This window comes from Myxine glutinosa, chromosome 9 (genome assembly GCF_964187855.1).
Source record: "Myxine glutinosa chromosome 9, kmMyxGlut1.1, whole genome shotgun sequence".
In the NCBI taxonomy this organism is placed as follows: domain Eukaryota; kingdom Metazoa; phylum Chordata; class Myxini; order Myxiniformes; family Myxinidae; genus Myxine; species Myxine glutinosa.
In genome coordinates this window covers 140,118,382-140,142,182 of record NC_136269.1, presented here as the reverse complement: position 1 = coordinate 140,142,182, position 23,801 = coordinate 140,118,382, and the positions used below count along the sequence as shown (strand labels likewise).

General features: G+C 45.2%; 2 protein-coding genes across 3 annotated transcripts in view; one reads left to right on the top strand and one right to left on the bottom strand.

Annotated features, from left to right (window-relative positions):
* The window catches only part of LYRM4 (LYR motif containing 4), a 40,042-nt gene extending 18,058 nt beyond the window's left edge, over positions 1–21,984 (bottom strand). The window contains exons 1-2 of the mRNA XM_068097414.2: positions 21,505–21,984; positions 21,293–21,413 (exon numbers count right to left, since the gene is read on the bottom strand). Coding sequence (XP_067953515.2) covers positions 21,293–21,413; positions 21,505–21,590 — 207 coding nt within the window. The 5' untranslated portion in view covers positions 21,591–21,984. The remainder of the gene's footprint in view (positions 1–21,292; positions 21,414–21,504) is intronic.
* Positions 21,985–22,297: 313 nt separating this feature from the next.
* Positions 22,298–23,801, top strand: part of LOC137434850 (phenylalanine--tRNA ligase, mitochondrial-like) — a 41,127-nt gene continuing 39,623 nt past the window's right edge. Inside the window, exon 1 of one of the 2 annotated variants that reach the window (XM_068127998.2) lies at positions 22,298–22,343. The gene's annotated coding sequence lies outside the window, so the exon portion shown is untranslated. Of the gene's footprint in view, positions 22,410–23,801 lie in introns of both variants that reach the window. The other variant, XM_078785008.1, reaches the window with a different exon arrangement.

Sequence of the window (23,801 nt, the reverse complement as noted above, 5' to 3'; positions counted from 1 at the left end):
GCAAAATTTGCTCGTTTTCTGGCCGAGTCGAAATTGCGTTGAGTTCCTATGGCATGCGCCATTAAAAGCGCTGTGTAATGGTTGAGCTCCCTTTATTTCGTTTTGGTCATGCGGATGAGCAGACAAAGTGACGAATGCTGCGGCTGGAGCAGTAGAAGCGATGTTTTTTTAATTGAAACGATGTAATTTAATTAAAAGTGGGAGGGGGCAACACCACGCATACCTCTTTTAAGGTGTGTATAAACCCTGGAATATTTCAGCAATCAATACAATGCTGAAACGATGTAAGTTAATTTAATGAGTAATTTAATGAGGAATAAACGTGGGAGGGGGCAACACCACGCATACCTCTTTTAAGGTGTGTATAAACCCTGGAATATTTCAGCAATCAATACAATGCTGAAACTATGTAAGTTAATTTAATGAGTAATTTAATGAGTAATTTAATGAGTAATTTAATGAGTAATTTAATGAGTAATTTAATGAGTAATTAAAAGTGGGAGGGGGCAACACCACGCATACCTCTTTTAAGGTGTGTATAAACCCTGGAATAAACGTGGGAGGGGGCAACACCACAAAGCATACCTCTTTTAAGGTGTGTATAAACCCTGGAATATTTCAGCAATCAATACGATGCTGAAATGATGTAATTTACTGTGTAAGATGGTCGACCTTGGGTTTGTTTGGGTTTTGTTGTTTATTTTTGTGGGTGTGTATTTTTGTGTATCAATCTTACAAGATTGTTGACACCGACAGTGTGCCTTGTCTGAAAATAGATAGTTCCATGGGGATGGGATCGCATATCGAGAGAATTCGTAAAATAAAAAATAGAAATATAATTTGATTATGAAAATTATCACTTTTGTCAAGGGAGATGGAGAATAAAGATTTGATTTGCTGAGTTATGAGCAGCTATTCATTAATAGTAAAAATTGGAAGTAATCTTGGGATTCCATTGTGATAGAATTTATATGAGAATCAAAGCTATTTATGGATATGAGCTTCATAAAAAATGTGGGAGTACAAAATTAGCCAAATTTTGGAGAGGTCTTACACTGACTTCCCAGAGTACTCTGCTCACGGATTTTATATATATATAAACTTGAATTTTATCAGAATATAAATTGGGCTGTATGTATGGATGTGTATAAGGCATAGATGATATGGGAAAATAATAAAGGAAATTTTGCTGGTTTGAACTATTGTGAGTTTTGAGTTCTGGAGTTCAAGTAAAGTCACTGGTTAACAGATGAGAATGGATAGTAAATAAATTCTTCGATGCTGGGTAAATTAAGTACGATATTACTAAGACTTATGAGAGCTATTGTTCTTCCTTACAGCAGTGCGAAATTATTGGGAAAAAAATATATATATATATATTAGATCCAACATAACGAATCTATAAATGAATGTCAGAGGGATAATATCCTCAATTTGTACTAATTATTTGATTGTGGGTAAAGGAATTAATTTATCATAGTGGATTGTTAACAGCAGCCTGAAAATGTCCTGAGAGTGCATCCATGTAATCAGAAATCCCAGATTTGTTTTTACAAACAACATTTTGGTAGAGGTCTTGTGTGGACGAGCACTTCCTTGGTAGATAAAAAACGGTACTGCATGCTGGCAGCCACTTTTGCGGCCAGTTAGGCCAAACAAATTGAGAGGAAATTGTAGTTAAATACGTAAGTTACACATGGCTATTTGTAAAAAGGAAATTTGTTGAGATGGGAAACATTTTTCGAAGGTTTATTAAAGTGTTATAATATGACATGTGGCAAGGCAAACTATTGGATGGGAAAATTAGATCTGGTTATAGAATAAATTTATTGACCCCTTGAAGTTAATTCTTCGAATCATTGTTTCACTGGCATTTTTTGTTCACATTGGAAATCGTTTGGTAGAGCTTTGTTTAAAACCTTTGGTTGCGGTATCTTGGAACGAAATGATAAACCATAGGAGATTGATAAGAATAGAAAAAAAAAAAAATGGACCCAAAATAGAAGGTTGGATTCATGCCTCTCATTGCAAGCAAGCACATGGGGCTAAGGTGCACGATCCCACAGAAAATGAGGCTGCACCTAAGCAGCCCAGCAGAACATTCAGTGGCAGATAAATGATAGTCGTGATTTACAGTCATTTGAATTACATTTTAACACCCCTTGCATTGATAAACATTACATTTTCAACATGTGATATTCCTACTTGGGATAGTGACATTTATGTGCCTACATGACATACAATTACCTGCTGATATTAATACAACATGAGTGAAAAAATGTATCACAACTACACTCATGATCAGGGGATTGAGTTCAACCCCGGGAGATAGGGGGATCAGGGTAAGACAAATAATCTGATTTATGTTACATATTAAGGGATTTTCTTTATTTACCTTTTAGGAAGCTTGTTAGTTTGGTATATAATGTTGAATGTCATCGACATATAATTATGTCATAGGTATGAATATATACAAGGAGTAGCAGACTTGTTTGTTGGTTTAGTAGTTATATTGGCAATTGTTTTAGTGGTGGCTTGCTTGAAAGCCTTAGTGACGGTGTGTTTGAATAAGGTAACCAACAACACGATGATAACGCATGGTGACAAATGAGGAAAGAAATGTGGAACCACAAGAGGAAGACTTTTATGGCGACATAAATACTGAGATTAAAAGATTAAATCAAGTGATGTTGCAAATGAATACAGTAGAATTAAGATAATGGCATAACGACAATGTTATGAGTTGTGTCAATTACAAGATCAGTGAACTCATATCACCACGAGTGACACACTGTTAAAAAGAAAAAAAAAAAAAAAAAAGGGAAAAGGAAAAGTGGGGAGGAATTATGGTAATAATACATTATGCTTAATTTGTTGGTTTGGGAAAATTTTTGGTGGGAATTAGATATTCCTGTTTGTGATTGTAATCATATACAATTTATTTTCTTAGAGTAGTGCTAAAATACCTGCGCGAGTTAATTTTGAACTATATTAACCTGAAAGCAATTGTGGATGCTATTCTTAGTTTAGTAGTCAAATACATACCTGATTGAATATTACTTGTGTGACGCATATAAATGAATATAACTTTTTGAATGTTGTAAGGGAAAACAACAAATTGTTGAATGTGAAACTGTCGGAAGATATACATAATTATGCTGATTTCATGGTAAGATGTACCCTATCTGATTCAGTGTGTGTGGAAAGCAGATTCAGATGTGACTGAGCATAAGGATAAGACGAGATCACATTTTAAGGGGGTGCTAACGGAATTGGGAAGACGTTCGAGAAAGAAAATTTGTGGCTAAAAAAATGAAGTTAATCGTGGCATACACCCTCTTTCTCAAAGAATGATGAAGACATTCTCCCGTGTAACTTGGAGATGGATGCTTACCTTCACCAAGGAAATTTATGTGACCATTTGCCTGGATCACACTGCAACATATGAAAGAAAGGCGATCACTTACTCTTGTTCGAAGGCTTCGAGCATTCATCACATCAGAAGTTGCAGGACAACGACATTTTACCTGCAACCTCTGTGAAATGCGGGGACATATGTTATTACTTCACCAACGTCCGGGGAACCAGCATGTAGCTGCAAAAAACGGCTGTGCCCTTGTCACAACAGCTGTGCACGATTCTGCTGGTTGCTCCTGGTATGGACCATGAATGACCTGAACACCATGGTCCCAACATCATTGTGGATGCATCCGGCATCCCTGTTCCACATCTTGCTGGCCAATCAACATTACACCAACACTTGCTGCCCACTCATAATGAGGGAGGAGGCAAGTCGACTACAACTGGGCGAAGGCCTTGTTCAAGGAATCATTATGGTTCACAGCAAGAGTGGCAAGAATGCTACATGGAGAGCAGGGTCAGTCTATGACTCCGCACCGTTACCACAACAGCAAAATCCTACACGAAGTAGTGCAGGTGTTTATAAAGACAGAAGAAAATGTTTCATACCTGAATTCAAACAAGTGATCAGCCCTTCCTTTCAAACAAAGAATCAACGTTTGTTTGGAGGGAAACGTTTTTGCCAGATGTTGCAGATGCCTTAAAAACTTGAAAATGGTGAAGCAAAATTGTTGTATCTTGGTGATGGTGAAGTGTTGTTTTACAAAGATATTTGTGATGCAAATGAAATAGATTGAATTAACAATATGGAAGGAGTCAATGACCAACGAAATGTTTTGTGATCAGAGTCTTGCAGGATGACGGTGTATGCCTAAGGAAATTGTATTGATGTTTACTTGTAGTGATTGATTGTTTACTTATATTGATGTTTAGATTAATGGTTAATATAAACAAAAACAAAAAGATGAGGGAATTGTGGAAGTGCAACTCAGTGTAACTCATTGGTTGGAACTGGTAACGAACCAAGGTATGAGCAGGTGGTCGTAAGAATGTCAGGAATGCATCTCGCCCTGTCGAAGCTGGGAGTCCTGTTGTGTAGCTTTAGCACGACCCCGGGCTAACACACATTCCCAAGCCCGTACTATTGTCTTTCATCGGGATGCAAAGAGGATGAAGCAAATTCCCAGCAGGGAGGAGCGAGTTGGTGCCAGGAAGGCGAGCAGGATGACTGAATAACATTGCTGCGGAGAAGGGATTACGATTTCAGCGCACAGAGGATTAACTGAAGTTTGCCCATATAAACAGAAGAGACTTTGAGTCAAGGAGACTTGCCATCAGAAGCCCTGCCCGATGGAATGAACGAGTACGGCGTTGCGGAAAAATATCGGCTGAGAAAGAGGAACTATGCGGATAGAGTTATCTGGTCCATTGAGTTAACGGTAGTTATTAGTATTTGAATGAAGTGAACAACTAGTTAATAAAGTTGTGATCTTTTGTAAACCTGTGACATCATTGGAGTCTTGAGTCTCACAACACTTCCACGACAATGGGAATCACCACAATCGTGCTGTTCAAGCTCATGAGCTCACATTAAGGTATTCTTTGATCTCTGGCTTTCAGAATTTCTGAAAGAGAAGCCTGCAGTTGTAGAAGCTCTATCTGCCTGTATGGATAACTTGATAGAAGCAAACAAGAAAGAGGTAGGCATTCAGGAAGCCCATCACCAACTTCTAATGGAGATTGAACATCTAAACTTGGAAAAGCAGCTGAGTGATTTTGACAGGAGCCACAGTAAATTCCCAATGTATCAATGGGCACGAATGTACATGAGGCAAGTGTCGGCGCTGATTAACTTCACACGTTCACTGAAGCAGCCAGATTTCTTCCTGTACTTGGTGTCTCTAGAACATTTGTGCATGTACTTCTTCAGCTACAACCCACTAGATTATGCTCAAAACAAGTTGTTAGCCAAAGATATTTCTCAAAAAACGTCTGTTAACTGGATATAAGTGTTCTGGTGGATTTTCTGTACAAGGAATGACAAAAATGCCAGAAAAAATGGTTAATCAAAGTGTTTTATGTGAAAAGATACATACAAAATTGCAAAAAATGGCGGCCATTTTGGAAGTCAAAATGGCCGCCAAAGACGCCATTGAAAAAAATGGAACCAACTCAGGTCTTGTTGCCTAGGGTATAAGGATTCCAAAAAATATTGGTTCCACTAGTGTAGCAAATTTTGCACTACAATGACAACACCATGTACTATCTTGCTCCATATTAATAGGAGCAGGAGGGGGTAGTGGAATTAAAAGAGCCTCGGGTAGTGGGGCAGGCAGGGGAAACCGTAACGGGTTTGACAGTTTGAGGTTCTCCATCAGTTTTACCAATGTGCTCAGGCATGTTATGTAAGACCGCCGGCACAGGTACTGCTGGGGTTAGAGTATTTTCATTGTGCTCAGAAATTGGGGGCAAAAGAGAGAGAAAGAGAAAGAAAGAAAAAGAAAGAGAAAGAGTAACCACCTTTTACCACCTTTTAGAGGCCATTTTTCCCCGCAAGCGGGGGTTGGCCTTTTTCGGGAACTGTGGTTGGTTGTTGTTTTTCGGTCCCCTTTTTGAAGCAATGTTTTACGGCCGGATGCCCTTCCTGACGCCAACCCTTTTTGCCGCCTTTAACGACAAGCAGGGAATTACCAGTGAACTGGTACTCAATTTGCCGACCTCGGAAGGATGACAGGCTGAGTCAACCCCCCTGGCGTTAATTCAGCGATTGACCGGGATTCAAACCCAGGATCCTAGGATCCTAAGCCGGCACCCAAGCCGCTAGCCCATCACCAGGAACAAGAGAAAGAGAGAAAGAAGGAGAGAAAAAGAAAGAGAGAGAGAGAGAAGTTGGCATGGCTCGAGTGTGAGGGATACGGATTGGGTTAACGACACCTTGTGAAGCCAAGAAACCAATATCTGCCATTCATAAACTCTGCAGCGGAGTTGTCATTCGCAGATTCCGTTTAAAATTGTTCTTTGGCCTGGACAGCAACACGATAATTTAATAAATAGAAAGCCTGAGAACAACAACACAAGGCCTGGACTTTTGTTTGAGGAGATTTTATAGTTGGTGATGGCAAGCAATACCTTTAACCACCTGTTTCCCCCCCATTGATGTTCGAGCTGTAATTCAAAATGGTGGCGAGTGAGCATGAGATCACGAAGAGGGCGGAACGAGAATAGTTCGGAAATTTCACGACGAGATCATCCACCCTGTATAAATTTATGACAGGTGATGGCCGCACAGTCTGGCGATCAACGTTTTACCTTTTTCAAACCAATTCATGAACCTATTAAGATATTGACCTGCACTGGCTATGTACACGTCCTCAAGAATTTCCACTGAAGGCTTTCCTCCAATTAGCCGAGCGTGCCCAAGGTTGCAGAACACCTTGAAAAGGTAAAGTAAACATCATGTTTGTGATATATTTGATGCAACCTTAGTTATGACAATAACATGAAACAGGGTTAGGTGGAATTTGAAGAAACTTGAACGTTTTCTGGATTCAAAGCAGGATGAACCTGCACATGACATTTCTCTCCATTCCATGGGAATGCACAATCTCTTCGTTTTCCGATGCATCCGATGTTCCAAATGTGAAATGAAAGAAACCATGTGTCCATCCAAACCAAACTATGCACGTCACATGGCCAGTCACATCAGCAACTAGAACGGCACTCAGTAGAGCACACACCTTCGCCAGGCTGAACAGTTCGGTGCATGCACGACGAGACGAGGCGTACGCAAAGAGCAAAACAATACATGATATAGTACTTAAACAAGCGACAGAAGGCTTGGGCAGCAAGGGGTAAAGGCCGCAGAGTACAAAGGTCACACGATGACCGATGACCTACATGACCGAAGGCGGCATAGTTCCACAAATTGGAGAAAAAGTAATTAAATCATTGTGCATGGGCCGTTACCTCATCTACAGTCTAGTGGACAAGGAGCGGGTTGGTGAAAGAGTGCTTGAGATCCAGTGGGGCTGGAGCGACACCAGACCACAGCAGGTAAGCTGGAAGAGAAGCCACCTGACACCTGTCCGCATTGAAAATGGACGCTTTTGCCTCTGTGTCGTGACAGGTGACACCGATGACACATGATCTCTTGGGGTATGGAAGGTGATGCGGAATGCCAAGAAAGGTCTTGGATCGGAGGCAAATGAATGGCCGCAGGATATGTTGTTTCGGGAAGACATTTCCCACCAAAAGCAATGAGACACCTGTCTCCAATTGTGAGAATTTATCATGTGCTCCCGATTTGTATATCCACGAATATCGACCGACACACTGAGGGTAAATAGTCAGAAAAGTCCTTGAGTCGAATTTCGAAGGGCATCAGTTTTTAGAGTAGTCGGATGGAAGGGGAGAGGAAAGGGCATCCATCGTGTCCGAGAGGAAGGAGTTAACGGGATTCCAAAGAGGAAAGATCATCAGCTGTCAGAGTCGAAACCTCCAAGACGATTTCAATCATCCGATCCACCCCAAAGTCAACTGTGAAGAGCGTCAACATGAAGTGCAAGACCAGAGACAACATTAATGGCAAACACTAATCTATCAGAACATTGAAGATCATCTCCAAAAAATAAAAAAGCAAATGTGCAAACCACCAGGATACATGATGACCGAAGGGTCTGTGGGACATTTGAACAGCAACTAAGGGATGAACAAGAACAAAAATCATCATTCGCCATCCGGTGACAGGATAAGGGCAACAAGAACAATAAACATAGGGGCAATACTCCTGGCGCTCACCTGGTAGAATAAACAGGATACTGCACGACTACAGGTATTTTAAACCAATTTCAATGGTTGCTAGAAGACAGGGCAGCATGAAGAATCATACTAACATAATCATAAGACTTTAAGCAAACAAATAAGAAGATACCTATTTTGGGGGGCAACCTACTTTAACCCCCTCCCCCCCCCCCCACCCCCCACCCCGTGTACCTCCTCAGACCCCAATTTTTCCAATGCCTTGAACAAACATTGGTGAATCACAGGTAATGAAGGTTGTGGTGAAGTTTCATCGGAATTGTGTGTGTAGTTTCTGAGAAGAAAGCAAACACAGATTTTAGGGGGCAACTCCCCAGTAGATCCCCAAAGGGGCAGATTTCTAAATACCGTGTACAAACTTTGGTACATCACGGGTGGTAAAAGTTGCGGTGAAGTTTCATCGAAATCGTGTGTGTAGTTTCAGAGACTAGAGCAAATATCTATTTTGGGGGGGGGGGGGGGGGGGGTCAAACCTGGACCTACTTTAACCCCCCCAACCCCCCAGTAGACTCTCAAAGGGGAAGATTTATTTTATTGCATTGAACAAACTTCAGTACATCATGGGTGATGAAGGTTGTGGGAAAGTTTCATCGAAATAGTGTGTGTAGTTTCAGAGGAAAAAAGCAAATTCCTATTTTGGGGGGGGAGAGAGGAGTCAAACCTGGATCCACTTTGACCCCCAGTAGACCCCCTAGACCCCGATTTCTTTTTTTTATGCTGTGAACAAACTTTAGTCACAACACAACAAATATCATTTGTGCCAAATTTGGTCGCAATCCCATCAGCGGTTTCGGAGAAGAAGTTTCAAATGTTTATGGACGGACTGATGGACGGACGGACGGATGGACGGGCTGAAGATGCGCCATCACATAAGCTCCCCTGAACTTCGTTCTAGGTGAGCTAAAAATCAAATCGAGAGAACTAGGGAATGTACAATATGATGAATGGCAGAGAATCCAAATGATAAAAACGGATTAAATGTCAGAGTAAGGGCCCGAGCTGTGACTAGGGCACGTAGAGGTCACACAAGATAACTTATCTCATCAAGGCTCGTTATGTAACCGAGAAAAGGTACAAATCTCTCTGTACGTGTTCTATGCACGGCCACATCTTTTAAGATACAAACTCCAAACTCAGGGTACAAATACAACTTTGTGTGGGGGGAAACATACACCATGTGGCCGCGGCTCCAGCCGGGGTGGGTGTAAATTCCCTATGTAAATGTGTACCATGTAGCGCCACCTGGTGGTGGTGGCAGAGTATTGCAATTTCCTTTTTTACCTGGGCAATGCCAAGGTTAAAGCACTCTTCACACGGGTAAATTTGTCCTCCTCTTCCCCCCCCCCCCCCAAAAAAAACGGAGGGGCCTGGCCTGTCAAAGCTCCCCCCAAAATATATGTGGACAGTATATCTCTCCCCTCCCTCTATGCTCTTCCTTCCCCACTCCTCCTTCCTGCTCCTCTTCCTCCCCCTCGCAATGCCGAGTACTTCAGCTAGTTGTCAATAAAATGGTGTCCCACCACTTTTGAGAGGAAAGAGTGTGGTCACCCAAAAGTGGATTGTGGTCACATTTGGTGATGAAGAGGCAGCAGCGATGATCACACAATCGATTCAAAATCCTTTGTAAACCTGTTGATTGTTTCACAGCGTAATGAACTTTTTGGGGTAATGCAAAGAATTGTCACGTGGACAATTAATAAATGCTGCCAATGTGATCCCACCCTATTGAGGTCCTTATTAATTAAACTTTTAAACGATGTACAACTTAAACTTAACGAACAACTACTCAAGGGAAATGGAAATAACCAAGTGTATGTTGTGAATGGGAAGTGAGTGTGTGAACGGGCTATATTTGAGGTGTTTGTCTGAGAGGAAGGGATTTGCAAGTGGGGGAGGTGAGAGGTTGGAATTCACAGGCTATATAAGAGGTGCTCGTAGAAGAGGAAGCGATTTGGAATGGGGTGGGAGGGTGGCCTGGGTGAGGGGAAGGGAGGATCCGAATACACGAGCTAGCAGTAACATGCACGATCAAGATCACACCTCAGGAATGACAGGGAAGGGCAGAAAGGCAGTAACACCAAACATTACACGGTACAGTTTAGAGGAGTAAAGGGTCACACATTGGAACAGCGTTATAAAACGCTAAATGTCATTGACCTCACGAGGTGTCCCTCCAGTAAAATGTCACTGACCTCACAAGGTGTCCCTCCAGTAAAATGTCACTGACCTCACAAGGTGTCCCTCCAGTAAAATGTCATTGACCTCGCAAGGTGTCCCTCCAGTAAAATGTCATTGACTTCACGAGGTGTCCCTCCAGTAAAATGTCATTGACCTCACGAGGTGTCCCTCCAGTAAAATGTCATTGACCTCACGAGGTGTCCCTCCAGTAAAATGTCATTGACCTCACGAGGTGTCCCTCCAGTAAAATGTCACTGACCTCACAAGGTGTCCCTCCAGTAAAATGTCATTGACCTCACGAGGTGTCCCTCCAGTAAAATGTCATTGACCTCACAAGGTGTCCCTCCAGTAAAATGTCATTGACCTCACAAGGTGTCCCTCCAGTAAAATGTCATTGACCTCACAAGGTGTCCCTCCAGTAAAATGTCATTGACCTCGCAAGGTGTCCCTCCAGTAAAATGTCATTGACTTCACGAGGTGTCCCTCCAGTAAAATGTCATTGACCTCACGAGGTGTCCCTCCAGTAAAATGTCATTGACCTCACGAGGTGTCCCTCCAGTAAAATGTCATTGACCTCACGAGGTGTCCCTCCAGTAAAATGTCACTGACCTCACAAGGTGTCCCTCCAGTAAAATGTCATTGACCTCACGAGGTGTCCCTCCAGTAAAATGTCATTGACCTCACAAGGTGTCCCTCCAGTAAAATGTCATTGACCTCACGAGGTGTCCCTCCAGTAAAATGTCATTGACCTCGCGACGTGTCCCTCCAGTAAAATGTCATTGACCTCTCAAGGTGTCCCTCCAACAAAACACCATTGACCTCGCGAGGTGTCCCTCCAGTAAAATGTCATTGACCTCTCAAGGTGTCCCTCCAACAAAACACCATTGACCTCTCAAGGTGTCCCTCCAGTAAAACACCATTGACCTCTCAAGGTGTCCCTCCAGTAAAACACCATTGACCTCCCGAGGTGTCCCTCCAGTAAAACACCATTGACCTCTAAAGGTGTCCCTCCAGTAAAACACCATTGACCTCCCGAGGTGTCCCTCCAGTAAAATGTCACTGACCCCATGAGGTGTCCCTCCAACAAAACACCATTGACCTCGCGAGGTGTCTTCCAGTAAAATTTCACTCACCTCGAAAGATGCCAAAAATCCTAATTGGATCACACTCCCACTACGGTGTTAATAACAAGCCGGGTTGGTTCTGTTTAAATGACCTTGGTACATCACGCAGCGCATTCGAGACCGTGCAAATAGGTGCAGTGTTAAGAATGGGAGAGCCGAGTACGCACACAGAACGACAAAAGTCTGCCTTGGGGGTGTTTATTTATGATGTATGCAGAGGGAAGGATAATTAAATGGAGAGAATTAAAATTTGATAAATGGAACAAGAGAGACAGACAGAGAGACAGAGAGACAGAGAGAAAGGAAGGAAGAGTCGGATGGGATGAGTGAGGAAAGGAGTTTGGTAGGAGGGGAAAGGATGGGGCAAGGAAGGGGCAAGGAAGGGGCAAGGAAGGGGCAAGGAAGAGGCAAGGAAGGGGCAAGGACACAGTATACTTCATATGAGGGTGGACAAGAAATAAAGAAATCCACCATATTTATTTATATTATCAATATACAGTCGTGGCCAAAAATATTGGCACCCTTGCACTTTTTTCAAATAATGCGCCATTTCTTCCAGAAAATTGTTGAAATTAAAAAAATCTTTTGGTGTCCACATTCGTATTTCTTTGGTTTGCAGTGAAAAAAACCCCCCAAAAAAAAAACCTGAAAAAATTATTAAATCTTAGCTTATTCCACACAGAAATCCTAAAATGGCCCGGGCAATATTATTGGCACCTTTTAGAAGTTGTTAGAAATAATTAGATTTCAAGCAGGTGATTCTCCCTTACTCTGGAATTTAACTCACCTGTGGTGAGATGCAGGTGCCTGCAATATCAAAATCACTCATTCATCCAGTTTGAATAGAGAAAAGGAGTCATTCTGCTGTTTTGTGTCACTGTGTGTACCGCAATGAGCATGGAGAAAAGAAGGAAAACCAGAGAATTGTCTGAGGAGGTCAGACACAAGAGTGTAGCCAAGCACTGACAATCTCAAGGCTACAAGTTCATCTCCAGAGACCTTGATGTTCCTGTGTCCACCATACGCAATGTTATCAGGAAGTGTAAGGCCCATGGCACTGTAGCCAACCTCCCTGGACGTGGCCGCAAGAGCAAACCTTGATCGAAGATTGCAGTGAAGGATTGTTCGAATGGTGGACAAAGCAACTTCGATCAACTGCCAAACAGATTCAAGCTGATCTTCAGACACAAGGTACGACAGTTTGAACTCGCACCATCCGTCACCAACTCAATGAAAGTGGGTTCTATGGTAGGAGTGAAGAAACGTTGGTACATCACGGGTGATGAAGGTTGTGCTGAAGTTTTATTGAAAGTGTGTGTGTAGTTTCAGAGGAAAAAGCAAATTCCTATTTTGGGGGTCAAACCTGGATCCACTTTGATCCCCAGTAGACCCCCTTAGACCCCAATTGTTTAAAAAAAAATTTTTTACAAGAACAAACTTCAGTCACAACACAACAAATATAATTTGTGGGAAATTTGGTCGCAATCCTGATCTCTGATCATCAATTTGGTTTCAGACCTGGTCACTCTACTCTGGACATGCTGCTTCTGCTTTCTCAACAATGGATGGAGGTCCTCAACGCCAAACAGGAAATTAGAGCTGTCTCCCTTGACATTTCACGTGCCTTCGATACGGTCTGGCACCCTGCTCTGCTCTCCAAACTCTCCTCCTTTGGTATCCATGGAAATCTCCACGCATGGCTGGCGGACTTCCTCTCTGGTCGTAGTCAACGTGTGGCCCTGAATGGGTTTCTCTCATCTCCTCTTCCTGTTCAGGCTGGAGTTCCCCAAGGTAGTGTTCTGGGCCCTGTGCTTTTTCTGGTCTTCATCAATGATCTCTCTGACTCTCTTGAAAATCCTCTCTATCTCTTTGCTGACGACTCTACTCTCTGTCGCTCCATTCCTCATCCCTCAGATCGGCAGTCTGCAGCCTCCTCACTCTCTGCAGACCTGGACAAAATCACAGACTGGTCAAACAAGTGGAACATGTCTTTCAATCCTGACAAATCTCACACTCTTACAATGTCTCTCCGAAAGGACCGACTGGACAACCCTCCCATCTACTTTCTCAACAATCCTCTCCAAGAAGTTCTGTCGCTCAAGCTTTTGGGTCTCACTATCTGCCATGATCTTTCTTGGGAAAACCACATTTCCAAGCTGGCCTCCAAAGCCAGTCGCCGACTGGGCATCCTCCGTCGTGCGAAGTCCTTCCTTGGCACACCTGAGCTCCTCACCACATACAAGGCTTTCATCCGCAGCTCAATGGAATACTGTTCCCCCCTCTGGGCTGGTGCTCCTGCCTCACACCTTGCTCGGCTTCACGCTGTTGAGGCCAAAGCTTTCAGAATCATTGGAATCTCCTGCGATGTAGTCAACGCCGAGGGCCTTTCACTCACTCACCGCAGGCAGGTTGGTGGTCTTTCTGTCTTCTACCGACTCCTCTCCGGCCTTGCTCCCCCAGCTCTCTCTGTGCTCTGTCCCCCCAATATTCCTTCAGGTCGCACAAGATCTGCCTGCAACCCTCTTCTGGTTAAACTGCCAAAGTCTAGGCTCTCTGCTCACCTTCACTCTTTCATTCCCCTTTTCTCCCGCCTCTGGAACAAACTCCCCCACTCCCTTCAATCCCACTCCTCCCTCCAGGTCTTTAAAACAGCTGTTCACCACCATCTCTTATCTTCCCCCATCGAAAACCTTGATCTTTTCTACCCCCGGTAATTCACCCCAGAGTCCTTGCAGTGTTCATATGTTTTAATCCTCTCCCACCTCCCCCCAAGTCCTCCCGATGTCCCTGCTCTCAAATGTTGTGTTTGTGTCCTTCCCCCTCTCTTTTGTGTCCTTCCCCCTCTCTCCCCATCTTGTCTACCGCTCCCCTTGTTTTTTGTGTTTTGTGTGTCGGTTTGTCTTTTTGTGTGATTAATGTTAGCTCTTTCACGAGCCTCGATCTTGTATACAAAAAAAAAAAAAAAAAAAAAAAAAAAAAAATCCTATCAGCTGTTTCAGAGAAGTTTCAAGTGTTTTCGGACAGACGGACGGACTGACAGACGGACGACGCGCCATCGCATTAGCTCCCCTGAACTTCGTTCCAGGTGAGCTAATGAAAAGCTGAAATGTCTTGAGTCAATAAGTATTCAAACCCTTTGCTATGACACTCCAAATTGAGCTCAGGTGCATCAAATCTCCTTCGATTAATCCTTGCGATGTCTACAACTTTATTAAAGTCCACCTGTGGTCAATTCAATTGATTGGACATGATTTAGAAAGAAACACACCTTTCTATATAAAGTCCCACAGTTGATAGTGCATGTCGGAGCAGAAACTCTACCATGGAGTCCAAGGAACTGTCTGTAGAACTCCGATATAGAATTTTGAGGAGGCAAAGATCTGGGGAAGGGCATAAAACAATTTCTAGAGTGTTGAAAGTTCCCAAGAGCACAGTGAGCTCCATCATTAGGAAATGGAAAGAATATGAAACTACCCAGACTCTTTCTAGAACTGGCCGTCCGACCAAACTGAGCAAAAGGGCAAGAAGGACCTTGGTCAGGGAAGTGACCAAGAACCCAGTCACCACTCTGACAGAACTACAGAGTTCCTTGGTTGAGATGTGAGAACCTACCGGAAGCTCAACAGTCTCTGCAGCACTTCACAAATCTTGGCTTTATGGGAGAGTGGGCAGACAGAAGCCACTTCTGAGAAAAAGGCGCATGACTGCATGCCTGGAGTTTAAACAATTCATGTGAAATACTCTGAGAGCAAGTGGCAAAATATTCTGTGATCTGACGAGACGGAAATTGAACTCTTTGGCCTGAATGCAAAGCGCTTCGTCTGGTGGAAACCAAGCACAGCTCATCACCCACGTAACACCATCCCTACCATGAAGCATGCTGGCTTTCTCCGACCTCGTAATGCTGGGGGCGATGGCCCAGGATTTGGCGACTCGCTTTATGCTATGTTATTCCTGCAGGGAACTGAGCTCCGTGAGATCCAGTAACGTGCTGAATACAACAGCTTTGTGGGCGACTTTGGTGAGGGGAGAGGAAGGCATCCATGGCTTGATGGGTTTTGCCGACTCTAAACCGTCGAGGAGGACACACATGGACAAACAGGGAGGGGGAGGGGGCGGGCTGAGATTTGGCAGAACCAAGTGGAAGGGGGGCCTGAGATTTAGCAGACCCAAGTGGAAGGGGAGCCTCAGAAAGACGAGGACCGTTGGCTGTGGAACGCACGCACACGCACATACACTTAAGTAACATCCTCCCTGTCAATGTTTCAAAGTGCAGGCCTATTACTCAGATATATGCCTTTGGCCCAACTTTTCCCCTCCTCAGGTATCAGCTCTCGATGTCTGGTGGGTAAACTACATTGAAGAGGATGGGGACGATGAAGGCGACTTGCAACATGGAAAATTCTACTAGCTGTATCCGAATATTCACCAAAATCTAATCATTTCGTCTTTTTCACATACGCTACATCTCTGCTAAATTTCGTCCGAATCCGTCCACAACTTTGAGATATTTTGTTCACAAACAAACAAACAGACAGACAGACAGGGGTGAAAACATAACCTCCATCCACCTTTGGTGGCGGAGATAATACAATTTGGCTACAGTACATGTCTGTCAAGTGGGGTGACAGGATACTGGGATGGTCCATGGAATCGTCTATTTTATTGCACAAACATATGACAAATGCTTTCGTGGTTCATTCAAATCCTTTAATAACTGCATTACATAATCCCATTCAATGGTGGTTTGCCTTCTCCTCCCCCTACACCTACACCCCTCCTTCTTCTTCTTCTTCTTTCTCCTTCCTCCCACCTCCAGCTCCCCCCCACCTCCAGCTCCACCTTCTCCCCCCCACCTCCACCTCCCCCCCCACCTCCAGCTCCACCTCCACACCTCCAGCTCCACACCCCCCCCACCTCCAGCTCCACGCCCCCCCCACCTCACCCCACCCACCTCCGGCTCCACCCCCACCTCCAGCTGCACCTCCCCCCCCCAACCTCCACCTGCCCCCCAACCTCCACCTCCACCTCCCCCCAACCTCCACCTCCCCCCCACCTCCAGCTCCACCCCCCACCTCCAGCTCCACATCTCCCCCCTCCCGCTCCACCTCTCCCCCCTCCCGCTCCACCTATCCCCCCACATCCAGCTCCACATCTCCCCCACCTCCAGCTCCACCTCTCACCCCACCTCCAGCTCCACCCCACCTCTACATCTCCCCCACCTCCACATCTCCCCCCACCTCCAGCTCCACCCCCCCCACCTCCAGCTCCACCCCCCACCTCCAGCTCCACCTCCACCTCCCCCTCCTCCCACCTCCGGCTCCCCCCACCTCCAGCTCCACCTCCACCTCCACCTTCCCCTTCCCCCCACAGCTCCCCCTTCTACCCCAAACTTCCACCTCTACCTTCCCTCAACCCCCCCCCCCCCCTACCTTCACCTTCAGCGACAACCTCCACCTCCCCCCACTCCCCCCACCTTCACCTCCAGCTCCACCTTCCTCCCACTTCACCTCAACTTTTCAAATTAAGAAAACAGGATGTTATTGTGAACCTTTGTTAGACAAAAAAAATGCAGTCGATTTGTGTTAAAATCACCTGCTGACTTCAAGCCATTTTCGAGTTTACCTGTCGAAACAAAAAAAAAGACAAGAGAAAAATAACAAAATCTCCAGGTACTTTAGATCCCTTATGTTTTGTACGTTAACACCACCGTTAAGAGTGTTTTTAGACTTGAAAGTCGGGTTACCTACGTTCAGTTTTTCTCCCGGACATGTCCTCCTTTTCAGTCTTTAAATCTCCGTCTGGCCAGGTTTTTTAAATATCTAAAAATGTCCGGGATTTTGCTATTTAAGATTTGGGATACGAAGTCACCAGAGGCATTATGTTTTTCAGTTGTCCGTCTGGCTGTCTGTCCATGATGGGTTTTTGTCACTGTGACAACTTGATAACGGCTGAAGGGATATACGTCAAACTTAGTGCGGGTATGTATAACTAGCAGGAGTACCTGGCGTTGCCTGGGGAGGGGGAGGAAAGTGACGAAGCAGGAGAGAGAGAGAGGAGTGAGGAACAGAGTGGGGGGAGTGGGGAGTGGGTAGGGAGAGGTGAAGGGAGAGGGAAGAGAAAGATATACCACATATACATCTTTCTTTCTTTTTTCATATAAAGGGGTGCCCTACATCTGGCAAATAAAACACATTTACTTCTTAATGCAGGTGTATGAATCAAATTGGCGCCCCTTTATATGAACTTTTCTCGAGCATTACTTGGTTCCTCCTAAGAACACAAGGGTAGTCCAGCATGCTCATGATATTTTGTGAGGACCCCCTATTTTGTATTGCTTGGCATTTTATAATAGCTATGGAATGTCCCTTCTTTTCTATACTTTGCCACATGACACATACCATACAAAGGGGCCTTTTCTATGCCCCTGACATTTTTCACAAGATACATTTTAAATACGAACAAAATGTATTTGTTCATCGTACAAGACTTTGGCGACAATATAAAAGACTTGAAAAAGTAAGGAGAAAAAAAATATTCAACCCAGATGGGATTCGCACCCACAATCCCCAGTTTGGGAGTCTGATGCTTTATCCACTAGGCCATTGAACAACACGATAGAATAAAAATATATATTTTAAAGGGGTATAAAGTGTGTTCGCAGAACTTGCAGTTCGAATGTACAGTGGGGAGAACAAGTATTTGATACACTGCCGATTTTGCAGGTTTTCCCACTTACAAAGCACGTAAAGGTCTGTAATTTTTATCATAGGTACACTTCAACTGTGGAAGACGGAATCTAAAACAAAAATCCTGAAAATCACATTGTATGATTTTTAAGTAATTAATTTGCATTTTATTGCATGAAATAAGTATTTGATCACCTACCAACCAGTAAGAATTCCGGCTCTCACAGACCTGTTAGTTTTTTCTTTAAGAAGCCCTCCCATTCTCCACTCATTACCTGTATTAACTGCACCTGTTTGAACTCGTTATCTGCATAAAAGACGTCTCCAGACCGTCTCCGACCACAAAGACCGCAAAGACCGACCGCAAAGCCGTCTCCAGACCTGTCCACACTCAATCAGACTCCAACCTCTCCACAATGGGCAAGACCAGAGAGCTGTCTAAGGACATCAGGGACAAATTTGTAGACTTGCACAAGGCTGGGATGGGCTACAGGACAATAGGCAAGCAGCTTGGTGAGAAGGCAACAACTGTTGGCGCAATTATTAGAAAATGGAAGAAGTTCAAGATGACAGTCAATCTCCCTCGGTCTGGGGCTCCATGCAAGATCTCACCTCGTGGAGCCTCAATGATCATGAGAAAGGTGAGGGATCAGCCCAGAACTACACGGCAGGACCTGGTCAATGACCTGAAGAGAGCTGGGACCACAGTATCAAAGAAAACCATAAGTAACACACTACGCCGTCATGGATTAAAATCCTGCAGCGCACGCAAGGTCCCTCTGCTCAAGCCAGCGCATGTCCAGGCCCGTCTGAAGTTTGCCAATGACCATCTGGATGATCCAGAGGAGGAATGGGAGAAGGTCATGTGGTCTGATGAGACCAAAATAGAGCTTTTTGGTTTAAACTCCACTCGCCGTGTTTGGAGGAAGAAGAAGGATGAGTACAACCCCAAGAACACCATCCCAACCGTGAAGCATGGAGGTGGAAACATCATTCTTTGGGGATGCTTTTCTGCAAAGGGGACAGGACGACTGCACCGTATTGAGGGGAGGATGGATGGGGCCATGTATCGCGAGATCTTGGCCAACAATCTCCTTCCCTCAATAAGAGCATTGAAGATGGGGCGTGGCTGGGTCTTCCAGCATGACAACGACCCGAAACACACAGCCAGGGCAACTAAGGAGTGGCTCCGTACGAAGCATCTCAAGGTCCTGGAGTGGCCTAGCCAGTCTCCAGACCTGAACCCAATAGAACATCTTTGGAGGGAGCTGAAAGTCTGTGTTGCGCAGCGACAGCCCCGAAACCTGAAGGATCTGGTGAAGATCTGTATGGAGGAGTGGGCCAAAATCCCTGCTGCAGTGTGTGCAAACCTGGTTAAGAACTACAGGAAACGTCTGATCTCTGTAATTGCAAACAAAGGTTTCTGTACCAAATATTAAGTTCTGTTTTTCTGATGTATCAAATACTTATTTCATGCAATAAAATGCAAATTAATTACTTAAAAATCATACAATGTGATTTTCAGGATTTTTGTTTTAGATTCCGTCTTCCACAGTTGAAGTGTACCTATGATAAAAATTACAGACCTTGTCGTGCTTTGTAAGTGGGAAAACCTGCAAAATCGGCAGTGTATCAAATACTTGTTCTCCCCACTGTATATGAATGATCGTTTTAAGGCCATTTTCCCCGCTAGAGCGGGGGTTAGCCTTGCGGGCCCCATGACAATCATGGTTCCCTGTTTGAGGCAATGTTTTTATGGCCGGATGCCCTTCCTGACGCCAACCCTTGGTCGCCTCTTACGATGCGCAGGGATACGGTGTACCTATTCTAAGCCGGGGTACACACCGGGATCATTCATCCCAGCAAGCTGGTACTCAATTTGCCGACCTCGGAAGGATGGCAAGCCGAGTCAACCCCCCTGGCGTTAATTCAGCAATCGACCGGGATTCGAACCCAGGATCCCAGGATCCCAGGTCCCAAGCCGGCACCCTAATCGCTAAGCTAACACCAGGCTGTATGTATAAGTATTATTGACACTTCAAGTAAGCAAAATAGTAAAACCCCACGAGTGTCTTTCATGTGTCCAGCCATGCATAAATTCCTCGAGAGGCTCCGCCCCTCCCCTCTGTCCCCACCCCTTTGGTTAGAGGGAAACCACACCAAGTTATTTTGGGCATTTCTAAGTGCAGGTCCTTGTGTGGCCTGAGGCTGAATGAATACATTATTCTTTGAGAAACGAGCAATAAGACAGAGCTGCAAGATACAGTCAGGGTTACGTAAGACAATATAGGAACATGTGCAGTGTTTGACTTTGCTGACTAAGATATCTTGACACCTTTGCTCCAAGATTGGGTATATTGGTATCCTCTCAGTACCATATACCATTGTGTTATTCCACATTGTAAAAAATTACAGAAACAAGTGAATAAAAAATTTATGCTAAATTTAAAAGGCAATGTAGGGATGACAAACTACAGTCGAAAAAAAGGTCCTAAACAAGATAGGGATGATGTTGGTTTCGAGAGTAGCTAAGAGTATTGCCATCACATAACAATCCCCACATCACTGCCTCCAGACTATTGTCTCGGGCTAGGCCGAGCTAAAAGTATGAGAAACTCCTATATTTCATTTCTGCATAAGTATAAGAAGCTCCTGTACAATTTCAGGGATTTCTTGCAGCTTAAGTTGTCTTTCCTACTTTTCTTTTTTATCAACTTGGAGCAATCAATCACAAATGGAGATAATTATAGCATCCTGTTATTAGAGATGTTCATGCAGTTTGTAAGAAGTTGATGATCATGTGCTGATATTATAACATTGTACTTAGGCTGCTAATTTGTAGTCTCAGTATGTGGCTACACTACAGGAGTAATCAAGTACTGTTGTAACCAGTGGAGTGTTTGTAGAAGCTTGAAGCAATAACTGATGAAGTGTAAATGAGGCAGTGATGTGGGGATTATTATGTGATGGCAATACTCTTAGCTACTCTCGAAACCAACATCATCCCTATCTTGTTTAGGACCTTTTTTTCGACTGTAGTTTGTCATCCCTACATTGCCTTTTTAATTTAGCATACTTTTTTTTAATCCATTTGTATATATATTCGGAGCACGAGCAACTCACCTGTCTACGAATAACTTCAAGGGTGTCCTGAGCCTTCTGGAGGAGCCTGTGGATCTCATTTGGGTCGGTCTCCCCGGTGTGCTCCCGAAAGGCATCCCGGACTCGCATCACAGCATACTCCCTATACACAATACAATTATACTTATAGTTACTATCACAATGTCGTGAATCGTAGAGTGAATGCAGACGAGTGAAAGGGTCGCAGGCGCTACCTGTAGTTGTAACTCGGAAACTTGCGACTTTCCCGTATTAAAGCACGGTAGAGACCCAGGACGCGCAACTTGCTGGAGGCTGCCATGACAGACCATCAGAACGACGCGACGCTTATACACCGCTTCATCCACAGATGATACCATCTCGGGGTGAAGTTCGAAATTACACACAGCGAAGAATAACAATTTAACAAATACAATGCAGTTCATGTCAGCGATACGTATAGCTGAAATTGCCAAGACTCTACGTACGCCCCACGTATCCCCATAGGTGCATTCCGTAATACCTGTCAGCTTATACTTATACTTATAATATAGGTCGCTCGCCAAGTGATTAAAGCAGGTACTCCATTGAAGCAATTGATAAGGAACACGTGGCTTGGTAAGCGATAGAAAGCTGATAGGTAATGGATCACACCCCAGATTTAAGATGCCGTTGATCATATTCATGGTGATCATGGAAGAGAAATGTTCATTTATGTTTCCCCTTGATTTTCTTTATTTGTTGTTAATTTCATCAAGCTATTGTCACATATTTGTTTTTAATGACAATGAAGTAGTTTTTGATGTAAAAAATGTGAACATAGAAATAAACTCCAAAAGTCTATATTGGTCATAAGTAAATTGTTCATGAAACAACAACTACTCTTCTTTGATTATAAGCTTCTTTTTTAAAAATCTCTGATGCTAAAGTTTCTTATAAGTATATGTATATATATATATAAATAGGGAAACATAAATGTAAAAAAAATGTATATTAATATCTTAAACTCTATTTTCATTAACATTTTGTACCCTAACACGCCTCCCGAGTTGTTACCCGCTGGATCTCTTTCCTGGTAAAGGATTTATTTATTGTTCATATCGGGTTTATAATCTTTTTTTAGGATCCCGGGAATTTAATCGTAAGTGGTTTTTATTTCATTCAAACAGACTTTCGCCGTGTAACGATCAACCTTTGGTCTGCAACGTCGGACCCGCGGCCCGGACAAGCCCCGAGTAATGAAACTTGAAAGGGGGAAATCATTGGCTCCTGGTTTGGTTTGACTCTGGGAATTTAATTCGACGATAAACTGCGATTCGGATTCTGCAGAGGTAGTGGTGCGGCATTGTGGAGCACGCCGTCTTGCGGTGGGAGGGGGAGGGGGAGGGAAGAGATCAAGGGGGGTATTAAAGCGCGGCGTTACGCGTGCTGCTTGTGAGCAAGGAGGAAGCGGACAAGCGGTAACATATAAACGTCTTTATTGTAAGAGCACACTGTAACACTGAACCGCTCCGGGCTAGGCGCCCGGTGTATATCATGAGGCCACGCCTACCCCTCGGGCGTGGCCACCGCCCACTTGGTGCGTGGAATGATGTCACCACGCCAGTGGGCTTTTGTGTCCGCCACACGCGCCCCCCCAGAATTCCCGCGCACCTGGAGGGCCAGTTTGCGGGGCAGACGAATGACCCGGCCGAAGCGCCCCCTGGCGATCGGCGGCGTCCGGGGTGCAGGGATGCCAGGTGGGATGCCCCTGGCTGCCCCTGGGATGGGTGCAGGACCGGGGGGCGGCGGGGCTGGGCGGTGCCGGGGGTCCGCCCGCAGGAGGGTGGCCCCGACGTGGGGGTCGGGCCACTGGCGGTGGATGGTCCACATCGAGGTGGGCCGGCTTGAGGCGGTCTACCGAAACGCGGTCAGGAGTACCGCCGATGTCCAGGGTGAAGTGCTTCGCCCCGGTCTCCAGCACGCAGAAAGGCCTGTCGTACGGGGGCCGCAGTGGTGTCCGATGGGCATCGTGGCGGACGAAGACGTACTCCGCCGTGCGAAGCTCCGGGGCGACGTGCGTCGGTGGGTGCCCGTGGCATGCCGTTGGCACCGGGGCGAACCTCTGGGCGGTCTCTTGCAGAGCGGAGCGCTGCTGTGCCGCGGACCATGGTGCCGTGGAGTCGGGGAGGAACTCGCCCGGCACCCGCAGCGGTTGCCCGAAGACCAACTCCGCCGCGGATGCGCGCAGGTCCTCCTTGGGCGCCGTCCGGAGGCCCAGCAGGACCCAGGGGAGCCTGTCGACCCAGCCGCCGTCGCGGAGGGTGGCCCGGAGCGCGGCCTTCAATGAGCGGTGAAATCGCTCACACAGGCCGTTAGCCTGGGGGTGGTAGGCCGTGGTTCGGTGCAGCCGGACCCCGAGCCCCTGCGCGACCGCCCCCCAGAGCTCCGAGGTGAACTGGGGGCCGCGGTCGGACGAGATGTCTGAGGGGGCGCCGAACCGGGCGACCCAGGTGGCGATGAAAGCCTGCGCGACATCGGCCGCCGTTGTCGA